At 36.9% G+C, this 13,784-nt stretch overlaps 1 protein-coding gene across 3 annotated transcripts in view; it reads right to left on the bottom strand.

The window, feature by feature from the left end:
• The window catches only part of wb (wing blister), a 138,744-nt gene that overhangs the window by 80,554 nt on the left and 44,406 nt on the right, over window positions 1-13,784 (bottom strand). For all 3 annotated transcript variants that reach the window (XM_053750016.2, XM_053750026.2, XM_053750034.2), the window contains exons 4-9: window positions 4,248-4,381; window positions 3,820-3,943; window positions 3,011-3,178; window positions 2,404-2,472; window positions 1,303-1,408; window positions 478-677 (exon numbers count right to left, since the gene is read on the bottom strand). In XM_053750016.2, the coding sequence (XP_053605991.1) occupies window positions 478-677; window positions 1,303-1,408; window positions 2,404-2,472; window positions 3,011-3,178; window positions 3,820-3,943; window positions 4,248-4,381 (801 nt within the window). The remainder of the gene's footprint in view (window positions 1-477; window positions 678-1,302; window positions 1,409-2,403; window positions 2,473-3,010; window positions 3,179-3,819; window positions 3,944-4,247; window positions 4,382-13,784) is intronic.

Genomic DNA, 13,784 nt, shown 5'->3' with positions numbered 1-13,784 from the left:
TGGAAGCAACCGCGACAACGCTCAGAGGAGAGATCATATTGCGGCCTCTGAGACCCTATAATCTCTCGGTATGAAACTCTGGGAACTAAAGGTAAAAAAAGATGCTATTTTCTCACAATATTTGGGACAAGATAACTGTTGATTAGGCAAAATGGAACAGTAGAAATAGAATTACCACTAAATCGAACTTGAATATTATTAAAAATCTATGCAATAACATCTTCTTGTTAAGATTAAGATAAGCACTCGCACCTACAATGTTGGCAATAACTGAAAATCAAGTTGTTTCTGTACTAAGGTGCAGAAAGTTTCGCTGAGTTATGGCCTTTTGCCCTTGCTGGAGCACACGTTTGTTTCATTTTATGTCTTTTTATTATAAGACTTGTCTGTTATTTCTTTAGTGTTTGTGGCAAATCAAATAAACGAATTATCTATCTATCAATTCATATAGTTTTACGTGATCCTCAGAAAACGTACCTTACACTCGCAGACTTCGTCACAGATCCTCGTTGGGTCCACGATCCCCCGGGGGTCACACTTGCACGCGGGCTCCGTGGGGGTCAGACAGTTGGGGAACACGGCTGCGGGGTCCTCGCAGGAGTCACACAGGTTCCCCGCGAACCCGGGGTGACACGAGCAGGATATCTGGTGACTTTTCTTATTCCAATAGCAGGTTCCTAGAAATATTATTATTTCAGTGATAAGCGAATTTTCTGTAAAATCCGAGACGATTATGTTACACAGTTGATAAGGTCACATACATTGCGTGGTATAAAGTCAAAAACAATGTGATTACTAAACACGCAAAAAAGACCATTTTATTTGTACTTCAACAAGCTCAAATAAGCCATAATAAGACTGTGAAATAAGTAAAAAAAAACATTGTGGCTGAAGGTCAGTCACAATCGTACTAACCTTGTGTGGGTGTGGTAGTGTAGCATCTTGAGAGATTTTTTAAACGTATATTAAAAATAAGTTTCGCTCGCGGATTCGTCTACTAACGAGAATATGAAAAATAATAATTTTATGTGATTACATGTCTTATTACATTACAATTCAGCATGAACTCTACCTGGACGTAATTATTCGCCCTCGGTCTAAAAATAAAATGCTTCGCTATCTTTGTGTATTATCCACTGTTGTAATAAGTATTGTTATATTCATTCAAATCAACACTTAAGTAACAATAACACTAGTATTACATCGAATTTACAAATCAAAGAGTTTCTTACGAAAGGAATAAAATGATTGATCATTTAGTTTGTATACATTAAAACAGAAAATATTTTGGAAGTAATTTACCATTAGAACCTTCGGGATGACACAGACAAGGCCGGCAGCCGGCGTCCGGCAGCGCGCTGTAGAAGCCAGGCAGGCAGCGGTCACACAGCGGCCCGGCTCGGTTTTCCTACAAATATAATATAGATATTTTGTTTTTAAATTAAAATCATCTAAATTACAAATAAAAATAATCTTCCAATGCGCCAATTGGAGGCAACGTGCCCAGAATACTAGCAGCGTCTCCCCGCTGTATTGCGAGACTTGAACGCTGAGCATATGGGTATAACAGATCGGGTAAAGTTTTATTTAACTGATACTGCTTCTGTGAAAATGACAGAGTGAACGTAGGTAAGGTCTGTTATTACTTTCTCATGCGATGACGCAGAAATGTATGAATACTAGCTAGCTGCGCCCCGAGGCTTCGCTCACGTAGGAATTGAACGGGTTAAAAAGTAGGTACCATGTACCAAAATCAAAATCAAATCTATTGTATCATTAAAAATATTTTTGAGCGAATCAATTATAAGACAAGCTTTTATTGTTATCAGAGAGCTCTTATTGCATTCAATTTGTGAAAAAAATAATATCCAATGCAATAAACTGTTGAGAATTTCCACGTCTGAAGCAATTTCTAGATGCACCATCAAGTCATGTTTATCATAATAATGCATTGTCATCCAAACTAAACAATGTGTGTATTTTAAAAAATTCAGCTCAATCGCTTGAAGATATCTGCTTCAAAACTTGAGTTGCAAGATTACATAGCGACATTCATATTTACATTCTTCTCTTCATAGTCGTATTCCTCATGGCTGAGGATCGTGGTCATTACGTGGATTGAAACACACAACAACTTTCTGGGCATTATTAATGGAGATGTTTGCCATTGCCTTTTTCATTTCACACACAAGTTAATAACAATCAACCAGTGTGCAGGTTGCCTCACGATGTTTTCCTTCACCGGAAGCAAGTGGTGGTCGATGAAAACTACTATATATATGAGTCAGATTGGTATACAAACTCATGTGGCACGAGTAGGATTCGAACGTGGAACCTTTCGATCCACAGGCGGGCGTCTTAACCATTACATTGCAAGTGAGATGAAATGCTGTATAAACTCACGGTACAGTTGACACAGACGACAGCGCCGGTGTCGTCGACGCCGCAGGGCCGCGCGGCGCACCTGGCTCCCTGGGGAGACAAAACAATACAATTACTAAACATAGGGGTTAGTGCGAGTTTGCATTTCACTTCTCGCCATCGAATCGATTCGAAGTGAGACGCAGCGAACCAGTCACATTGTGGCGCAAGGACAACCACACAATCCCGCATTTCGCCCTCAAGAAATTAAAACTAATAAAAATTATAAAACTAGGTTATAAATACCTATTAAATTAACTGAGGTAATCATGACGCAACAATAAAATAAAATTTTAAAGTACGTAGATTCTTTTCGGTCGTATATATTCCTTACTATATATTCTTCTACACTTTGCATTATTACTGAGTTCTACACACTTAATTTTCATCAAAGTCGGCTTTCGGGAATTCTTTTGACGTGAGTCGGTAGCAGAAAGAGTAAAAGGCCCACTAGATTTTTGACGTCGATAGCTGGGGCCGACTGTGTCTCACGAACTAACATTACAATTTAATGAGATTTATACAGTTGTTCAACGGCTTAACTACTTAATGCTAAACAGCGAATAGAGCGAGCGAGAATCTTCCTCACCTTGTCATCGACCGTGCAGTGTCGGGTGTGAGCGGGACAGAGACAACGCGCGGCCAGCGTGAGCGCGCGCAGCGTGTAGTAGCGGCGGCGTGCGGGCGACGCGTGCGCCGCCTGCAGCGACACGCGCACTGCGCGCGCCACCACGCCCGGGCCCAGGTTCACGTGCATCTGGGGAATTCCATTGGCATAGTGGTAAATGTGCTTCGAAAGACACGTTAAGTCCCAGTTGTAGTAATTTGCAATCGTTCAAAACCGCTAATCACATACACCAATGGCCACAGATTATAATATAATACTTCGAGCAGTCATGGCACATTTTTCTTGTGTGGGAATTGATATGATAGAAATGCTAAACTGTTATGATGTATGATATAGTGAGAACATACGATGCGCTTGATGATCGAATACTCGACGAACAAGTTATGAAATTTACAAGCATGTAGTTGATGCTGTACAACGTACCTAAAGTCATTACTTTACTCCTTGGTCCGTACACTTCCTGACAATCTATAAGGAAGGTCAGATGATGAGTAGTAAATGACCACAGGTATTTTTTTTAATATTAACTGAAACCATAATCTAATATTTGTAGTGTGTAGTAAACAAATGATTGCAGGTCAAGAGCTATAGAGGAAAAATGTAAGGAATACTAAGATACCACATAGCTGAAAGTAGGTTCACCTTCACCTTCACCTGAGGAAAAGTCTGGCTTTTCTGTTGATTCAACTTAAGAACAAAACCTCACTTCTGCTATTATTATATAGTGCTTTCCATTTCGGATATAGTTAATAAAAGCATTCTCATCTAACCTGTCCATTCTCCAAGGGTTTTGGACTGGCAAACTCTGATGAACAGGTGGGCTTGTCAGCGCGCCCTTTCCTCGCGCCTCGAGCTTTCCGTCTCCTTCTCTCTGGCCGCAAGTTCCATAATTTTCTGAAATCATATAATCATCGATATAGAATGAACGTCACAGACATGAATTTAAAAACTAAGTTACGATTTTAATATTTTAAAAGTAAATGTTTTATGTAGATCTGCCTAAAGAATAAATAAAAACTACATTTGTGATAAAATGAGGGTTTTTGAATTTGAATATATGGGTACCACAGAGGAATATGCATAACTTGAAGCTATGGTTATCACTGTGGACCACTCCACAACCAGGGTTTTAGATATCATATCATTGAACAACACTGGGAGCACACAAGAATGAGATAGAGATACCAAGGAAGCCTACCTGCAATGTTCCTTGTCACCAAATGCGCGGACCATGTGCCAGTCATCATCGCCTGACGAGGAAATCTCCAGCGACCAGGCGAGCGGTCGCGGGGAGGGGCCCGACTTTATTATCACGTGCAGGAGCTCCATTTTCTGAAAGAGAGAGAGATAATTTATTTACATTGTCATAATTAGCAATGCAGAGGCGTGTAATATTTGCAGTTCATCATAGAATCCCCTGGAAGACCAGATAAAGATCTGGTGGTCAATTTGATGACTATTTCGCTCACCAATGTTTACAGAGGTATAAATGTATGTTTGGTAGCCACGGCATATGACATTCCATTGCGAACGCAAAACCCGGTATAATTTGTGGTTGTGTTATTTCCGCATGGTGAGTCTCATACTACCATACTCCTTATCCATCCATTAGGGTGCCTGTAGATGATGATAGGACGTGCCTCTAGGGACTTGGTTAAAATCTAACACCTGCCAAAAAAGTTTACCGAATGATACTCCTACCCACTTTCTAAATGTAATAGCCACTAGGTAGGTACACGGCTACATAACTCTGCGCTATCCAAACATATAAATTAAAAGGACGGTTGGTTTAGCCGAGCGAGTCGTGGCTGACGAATTAGTGTGATTAACACCCCCACGCCCACGAGTGGAAGTGGGAATATGTAATTAAATTGTTAACACTGCACCTGAAAATTTTGGGGAGTCGCTATATTTTATTAACACACTATAGGCTATAGGTGTACCAACATCAGATTTTGAATGAACATACATATTATACACTAGATGTTGCCCGGGGCTTCGCTCTCGTGAGAATTTGAAATAAAATATAGCTTATAGCAATCTTGGATAATGTATCTCTCTAATGGTGAAAGAATTCTTTTTCAAACTCACAAACTCACAAACGCTTACCTCTTTATAATAATAGTATAGAAGTATAGATAAATCGGATGATGCAATATGATTGCAATATCGATAATATCGTCCAAATGTTCCAATCAAATCCAAATGTCCAAATGGTTCATTCGCAAATCTCTGTTAATAATGACACAACTCCATTTTATTTGGTTTAGTTGGCATAATTTAAAAAAAAAACTTCGCTGCCAATAGCCGCTTCACAATGCTAAAATCATAGATTCACTAAATGATGGAGTAAAATTATAATGTCAAGCGAAATGAACAGCAAGGCCTCCTAACGCGAAACATAACACGAAGCACGTTACTTATGTCCACATGTTGTGTCTTTTTCTTCCATATCGTGTAAAAAAGAACGTGTGGACGTAATGACGGTCTACGTGGTTTGTTTCATGGCAGCCTCGGAACCTTAAAGTTTTGACTCACCTACCCTGGTAAACAAAAATTAAATAATTAAAGTTTGCACAAAGTCTTGTGTTAATTTTTGTTCCTTATTTTTATAAATGGGTCTCGAAAGTGGCGAGAAATACGTCAAAATGTAAAATTCTTTATCAGAAAGTACAATCATCTGCACTGATATCTTATTGTTGAACATGACACGCCTCTTCCGCTTATCTTATCGGGTAAGTCCAAAAACTTCGTAAATAGATCAAGGATTTTTATAAATTCACGGTAAGTAATTTATTTTTAATTAAATCATTACAACTACACTTCCGCAACAATGATCTTACAAAATAAATTACCTTAGGAATAATTTAAGAATTATTTACACAGCAGCAAGGTATATGAAACTAGATTTTTTGATGCCATTACGTCCGCGGGTGAATTTCACGACCGTTTGGACGCGGCGTGATAGCGTTTCATTAGAGTCGCACATTTTTTTAAAAAAAGAATCATTTTTTCTAAATGAAACATTTATAAAATTAACATTGTACCATTACTATACTTATTTATAAAATAGGATAATTAAATTTATTACTGTGTATATGGTACAAACTAATAAACACTAATGAGAGCCCGCGGCCACCCCCCCCCCCCATTTTCAGCCCCCATCATAGCCATTTGGGAGTCTATTTTCGAAAATAAAATTTCATAGGACCAGAGCCTCTAGGCTAAAATGCACATTTACAAGAATTTCGTATGCCTTACGGCGGGACATATGTAAATGTATTATACCTATTACGTAACCTGTGTTCATGAAATAAACGAATTGAATTGAATTTAAATTTTACCATTACGAATCTAATTTGTACCTACAATGTTAATAAAACATCTAACGCGCTGTTAACATATTCACGATCCCGATAAAGAGGCGAGAGTGAAAGGCTGCAGCCTGGATAGCGCCTCATTTGAATAATTCAATTCAGCAGGCAATCAGCTGGAAACGGACTTAAGGATAGGGTTGTCAGGTGGAGAAACAAAGTTTGGAGAAAAGGACCGATATTTTGTCGCAGTTTGTGAATATAATCATTTGTAGATGCTTTTGATAAGCACTGATAAATTGGGAAATCTATAACAGCTGTGATTAAAAAAAAAACATACTAAATAATAATGTAAAAAATCTATCAGTATTTGTAAAATTTCGACAGAAATTTAGACGGTATTCTGCAGTAGACCTGAAGATTTTAAAGTCATCGTAAAAGTTTAGATGTGGTGACCCTACTTAAGGGAGAGTTACAACTGGCCTTACAAGGCATTGTGGTTTGCGAAAAAGGCTAAATATGCTAACGATACTCATTAGGCGACCACCGAACCCCAATAAGGCCGATGATGCGCTGTAATGACGGACGGAATGGATGTTGAATAATATCTGGTCAATATCGTCGTAAATACGATAATGATGTACGCTTCAGAAATAAATTGCCTATAGGGATGTAAGCGAAAACCAGTGCTTTGCTCATCTCAGTCGTGGGTAAAGAAATTCGCTGAGCTTAAACCTTTTTGAATTGCTGCGGCGCACACCTGCTTAGTATTAGTTTTAAGTTTTTTTTTTCTTTATTGTTGTTACTTATGCGTTAATAGGCTTATGTGCGTTGAGTTGTTCAAATAAATCATTCATTCATTCATTCATTCATTCGATAAACGGTGTTTTCTGCATTGAGTATACGGCGAAACGTTGAGACATAAACTGTGAAATGTCACTAGTCCCCATCCGAAAATCTTAAAATAGGTGTTATAGTCACATCAATGATGTGGCTACTAAGCAAAATGCTACATCTATGTCCATCCTATGATTTAAACCAATGTACACTACACATATAGGTGCGAAACGGTATTGGAATAGTGGTTTGCTCACGATGTTTTCCTTCACCGGAGTCAGATTGGTATACAAACTCGTGTAGCACAAATAGTATTCGAACCTTTCGATCCACAGACACTTTAGCCACAAACCACCACAGCTTTGAAGATTCTACACACAATAAATTTAAACTGCCGCCACTAGAAAAGGCTTCCCTGTCGTGGCGATGTGATCTACTCGTATATCATGTAAAGCACGGCTAATGTTAGTGACGGCACGCGAACTATACTGGTATTTTCTGTGTCCTGACTTGCTGCCTCGATCGGCAAATGATCAGTTTATTTTAAACTAGCGAAGTGGCCCGACTTCGCACGGTGTCATTTGTTTATGTATAAACCTTCGGGAATAAATATTGTAAATAACATTGAGGTGTATCAAAACCCGTTGCGAAGTTTGAATGTAGAAAGCTTAGAAACAGATAGATGCGGAATGCGACTTGGTATACTTCTACCGATTATTTTTCTGCCTCGGTACATCAGGTGAGAAGAAATGAGAATCTTGAGTATCATTTTTTCCTACCAAGATCTGTATCCTATACATAAACGCATTATGCTATCTACTACTTAAGTACTTGTGAAGCGTGGTTCCGTCCCAGAATAGGGCCACTTCATATCCGTATGAAGCGATTAAAGGACACACAACCTACTCAGCAGATTGACAACAACAACATTCCCAAGAACAGTACACGTCAGGCAGGCGGCCGGTTGTAAAATCACAGCAGATTCTTCGAAATTTTAAGGCTTTTCTTCTTACGCTGACCCCCTGGAGTTCCCGGTTGTGTTTGGCGGCTTTGCAACCCCAAACACAACCGGAAACGTGCAGAGATGAGAGCGAGCTATGTACTACTTATTACCATCCTATAAGTGTGCAGTTCCTTGTAGCTATCTAATTACTAATTCATTGGAATTCAATCAAGATAGAAATAATTTCGATTAATTGCTTATCTGTATAATTGATTGTTGCTAGGAATGCCCTGTAACAAAACTTTAATCTTAAATAAACAGATAAATAAATAAATACACAGAATTAAAATTTACAATCTCGGGATCAATCAACGCAAACTCCAAAGGCAGCCACGTAAGCCATAAAAATTTTATCAATCTGCAAACAGATCGCAAAACAACACAACGAAAGTAGCACCTGCGGTATCTGATAGCTTATCATTATCAGGGTGTATTCTGCGGTCGATATCACCATCAGTTTCAGTTATTCACGAAATGCGATTGGACGTGAATCTGGCAGAATGTCCGAAAGGGAAATAGCCCGAAACTCGCATCTCCCGAGAAAAGCCCGGGAGGTTAAGGTTGAAATTACGAAGACCAAAAGGCACACCCACGACCCTGATATATATGAGACTATAAACAATAAAGGTATCGCTAAAGTGTCCAGTAGAAGCAATGACTTTGTTTATGTGAACTCCGCGTACGTCGGCAGTGTTAATAGTGTGGCTAGTGCCAGTGTGAACAGGTTACCGGTGGAACAACCCACGACGTTAGTATTTTTATCTGTATGTGACTTGAAACGCTTTAAAGTTATTTTTGTTATAATGTGTAATAAAGCAGCTTACTTTGGAATAGGTGTTGGAAAGATAATATGGTAGTATCGGTTTCAGAAAATTGCGACTTTCACTGATTTAGGTGACTTGAATAAAATCTGATACCAGTGTTAGCAATTAACACACTCGAAAAGAAGTCGATAATGCTGTATCGGCGTATCTTCTGTACATTACCAGCAATATATCTCATGTATCATGAAATATCTCAAATTAAAATCATAAAAACATATTGTAAATTGTTCACATTAAATATTTTCCGGTCCTAAGATACATGAACAAAAATGTTAATGTTGATGATCTATCAACTACAAACTTGATTTAGTTGGGTATTCAATCATTGTCATGACATTTTTCCAGAGGTGTGTGAATCATCATGAAGAGACACGTGTTGTTACGTGAAATTGTTCAAGGAATAAACGTTACACTAACATTATATTTTGCGTTAACTGTTGACAAGGAAACTATGTAGCTAAATATATATTGGATTGTAAGGTTTACTTTCTGTGTCATCTGATATTTTCACTAAAATTACTATTCAGTGTAAATTTCTTGGTAATGTCATAAATGAAAAGAGTTTGTCAGGATTAACTATGAATTCGCGAATGAATCTACTAATAAGCATTGGGCTCACGTGGTGGACACATGATCTAACCGGAAGGAAAGCACCATAGATAATAGAAATATGAAAATACCCAAAAACGCATACATAATGGGGGCATTTGGCTACGATGATGATTGAATCTAAAACGTTAAGTCCAAATCATGATAATAATACTTTTGTTTAACCGGAATATTCTTTTAAAACATGACAGAAGTAAATAGATGACTCTATTAAAATGAGCAGGCTACTGACACGCTAATCTTTGTATAAGGAGGCTTTAGAATACCTGTTTATATTAAAAGTACAAGTGACTCGTGCCTAACCAGTATCTTATCTTCCGCAATTGTTATCTTTAGACAGTATAAAGTCGATATCCTATACGAGTATAGGCGTTGAGCTAATGCTAATAAGTACTTCTTGTAAGCAATTGCTTTACACTTGACAATTAACAACATGGAATATAGTTTTCAATATCGCAACATAGCTTCAAGTCATCTTCCTCTTGTTTATGAAAACCAATATTTACATTTATGTTATACATAAATACTTCTAAAGTAAATAAAAGGAAAAATTCCTTATAAAAGTCCTCGTGCATCTGTTTATGTCCAACCTTCCCAATTAGTTTCAGTATCATTCTTGTAATGCTCTTGTAATATGATACCTTATATTTTCTGTTGCAATAACTAACACTGGTATCAGATTTTTGCCAAGAGTAATTGAAGATAGAATAAAGTCTCATTAATAAATAGAAATAATCCAAATTATTCACAGATTATATTTTCACGAATCTCATTCCTTGTTTACAGAGTTATACGCGAGCAATACTGGGCGTGTGCTAAATGGCCGTATGCGCAGAAAGTATTGGCTTTGTCTGTCGGAATCCTGCTGGGAGCTCTGATTGGTCTCTCCATAACCTTAGCACTGAAAGACAAAGTCAGCGTCGATGATGTAATTGGAGGCATCTACAGGAGTGCGCCAAAACAGGAGTGAAGATAAAACGTTTGCTTTTGGTTATTACAAGAAGTTTTATAAAGGTTGATACCTTTGGGTTTTGTAGTCCTGTAAAATGAATTATTATTGAATGTACACGAAGATATAACAAGGCTCTTCTGCGGTACTCTCTTTCTATTTCGGTCTAGATTTACAAAAGTTTTTTTACGAGATATGTGACACTAAGGATGTGACAGGAAGGTTACTCCTCATATATATTAGAATTTTAGCGATATTTGGCGATACTAGGAAGATTTCCATTCTTATAAAGCTACCAGCCGTCACTGTAATATTTGCTCTCTAGTATTAGCATATTCAGCCATGTTGTGATAGTCTGTTTAATTGTCTGAGTATGTCTTTCTTTGGCAGACATAAGAGAAGATTCAGCCGAATGATTTTTTCTTTAAAAGTAACGGTAAAAGTGATAACTTAGCATAGAAAAAAATACCAAAGATGCGAGGCGGTAACGCAGCTTTAGGATACCAATGTTCACGCAGAATGAGCTGAAAGGTGATGATATGAGTAGAGTACCTAAACATACAATAAAGACTGATGGTAACGATCATGACCAAACCGAGGAAAGAGTTAATTGCAATCCAAAATTGGCTGGCTATAGATGTAAACATATTAAGAGCCGCGTCGAAGCTTGATATATAAAATACTAGAAAATAAGCAAACTATGTTAAACTGACTTTTTTGATAATGTGAATAACATAATTTACGTTGTAATTAATGATAAATGTATAAATTGACAAAGATAAAGTTTCTAAAGATGATTCCGTTCATTTTAAAGTTTGTGCCAAAATATACAGATAGACCATATAAAGTAGGTGTACATACACATATAAACTTTTGTATGTTTTGAGGACGTAGAGATTAGATAAGATTATTTTGAGATGTTATATACTTTTATCTGTGTTCCAGAAGTTAATGCAATATTTAAAAACTAAGTTTATAACAATAGGTAACAATTTCATGGCATCGTTATTCCGATTTCTGCAATAAGCAAGATCTAAACAGACATATTCTTACTTAAATGAGTTACTGTTTTGTTTTATTGAGAATTGTGATACAAATGTTAAGTATTTTATTAAAATATATCTCACAAGACAGGCTTGCCCAGTATAGCAGCCTACAGATCAATTGGCGTTTCTAATATTCTAATAACATTTAGATTTTTTTAGGTAAGAAAACACCATTGTTGTACTTGTTTTTGGTAAATAAAAAATTATTACTATTTCACGGCACATAGTCCCGTCCTTTGAAAGGCTTCCGTAGGTATACAGATTATTAGTCGTATATGTATGCCAATATATCTATCTCCCTTTAAAGGGGGTTTCTTATTTACACCGGCCCACTGACCTCCGTATATTTTTGTATATATGGAGATAAGCACAGGAGCCATAGCCAAAACGTGTTAATATAGGTAAGTTTTGTTCAATATCACCATTGTGAATTTTCTTTTTAAGTAATTATTGAAATTATATTTTATCTAATTGTTGGTCTGTACAAAGCCGTGACAGATAAGGGAAAATAGATATTTTTATTGAAATTAATGTTGTGAAGATAAGGTTTTCTGCAAAATTGTATCTGACTGATATAATGTTGTTATAACTAGAGATAATAAAGTTTCTGATATAATTTATCGGTATCTTTTCATTCTTTACAGACCTACCCGAAATCTAATGTTTTTCGAATTCATATTTTATATTTACATCCCAAATTATTATCAGATTTTGTCGGTAATAATTCATACTTTGTTTATTGTTTTAGTCGTGCGTGCGTGTTTATATTTATTATCAGGGATCATCTTCATAGTGTGGTATGACTTTCATTAAAATAAGCTAGAAATAAATTGTTAAATCATTTAAACCAACGACCTGACCTCCGGCCTTCCCACGAGGGAACTCCTCAACGGTTTACTGCACGGACATTATGTCACATGTTGAATGCAATAAGACCTCTTTCATGGTCTAAATCAAAAGCTCGTGTCAATAACGATTTTTTATATATAATATTAATTTAAATTACTTAAACTAAGTCTACTGCCGGCTTCCAAAGCGCAAGTGAAGAAGAAGCGGCGCAACAAACTTCACCGCAGCCTTTTCTCCAAGGACGTCAATTAACAAATATAGGTCTTAACCTTAAATACCCAAATTTTTGTAAACATCACTGGAAAAATGCATCGAGTTCATATAAATATATTCGCTAAGATACAGTTATATTACTGTTATTCTATTATACTTACGGAAATACACAATTTACTGCCTATTGTTATAAACAGTCTCATTCAGAAATCCTTATCTAACTGGGTGGTAGTATATGAGTCTAATGACGACAAGATGTAAATTATATTTGTTTTTCGTACGATTAGGATAACTACTGATGAATGAAATTTGCAGCACGCATTTTTAAGCCCCCGGCGACAGCTAATTACGTATATATAAGTAATTACGTATTATAAGTTTGACGTGTATGTGTATCTGTATGTCTGTCCGTGGCATCGTTGCAATAAAGAAATATTAATCGAGATTGTTCTTGGTAATGTTTGGAAAATGTGCGTTCAGGCGTTTTTAAACCATCAGGACTTTTTTTGAAGATGAGAGGATGCCAGCAACTTTGGAGTCGAGGGAGTACCTTAATTTTTTTATTTCATTTTTTACTAGCTGATGCCCGGGACTTCGTTCGCGTGGCCGAACAATTTTTGGTAAGGAGTCAAAATTATTAGAGAAATTTAACAGAACTGTACAGACAAAGCGTAACAATACCTATACATAAGATGTTCATACGACTGAAATATATATTTCCTATAGTTTAGACCATTGTGACTCTTCTTATACATCAACTTTGATTTTTATACATCAACAGGCATTTCCTAGCATTTCCATCAGGCTGAACAGGCAGACTTTTGTTAAGGCGTCATTTCCATATTTCCTAGTTTCGCTGGACCATCATGGGTCTGCATCAGGTGTTCTAGATCTTCATTTTTTATACCTCAATAGAAAATGCTCATCAGGCTGAACAACTTTTGTTAAGGCGTCATTTCTATATTTCCTATAGTTTAGCCGTACCATCATGTGTCTACATCAGGTGTTCTAGATCTTCAATTTTCATACCTCATCAGAAAATGCTCATCAGGCTGAACAACTTTTGTTAAGGCGTCATTTCTATATTTCCT

The sequence above is a fragment of the Plodia interpunctella genome, chromosome 1, assembly GCF_027563975.2.
Source record: "Plodia interpunctella isolate USDA-ARS_2022_Savannah chromosome 1, ilPloInte3.2, whole genome shotgun sequence".
In the NCBI taxonomy this organism is placed as follows: domain Eukaryota; kingdom Metazoa; phylum Arthropoda; class Insecta; order Lepidoptera; family Pyralidae; genus Plodia; species Plodia interpunctella.
This window is presented reverse-complemented; position numbering and strand designations above follow the sequence as displayed.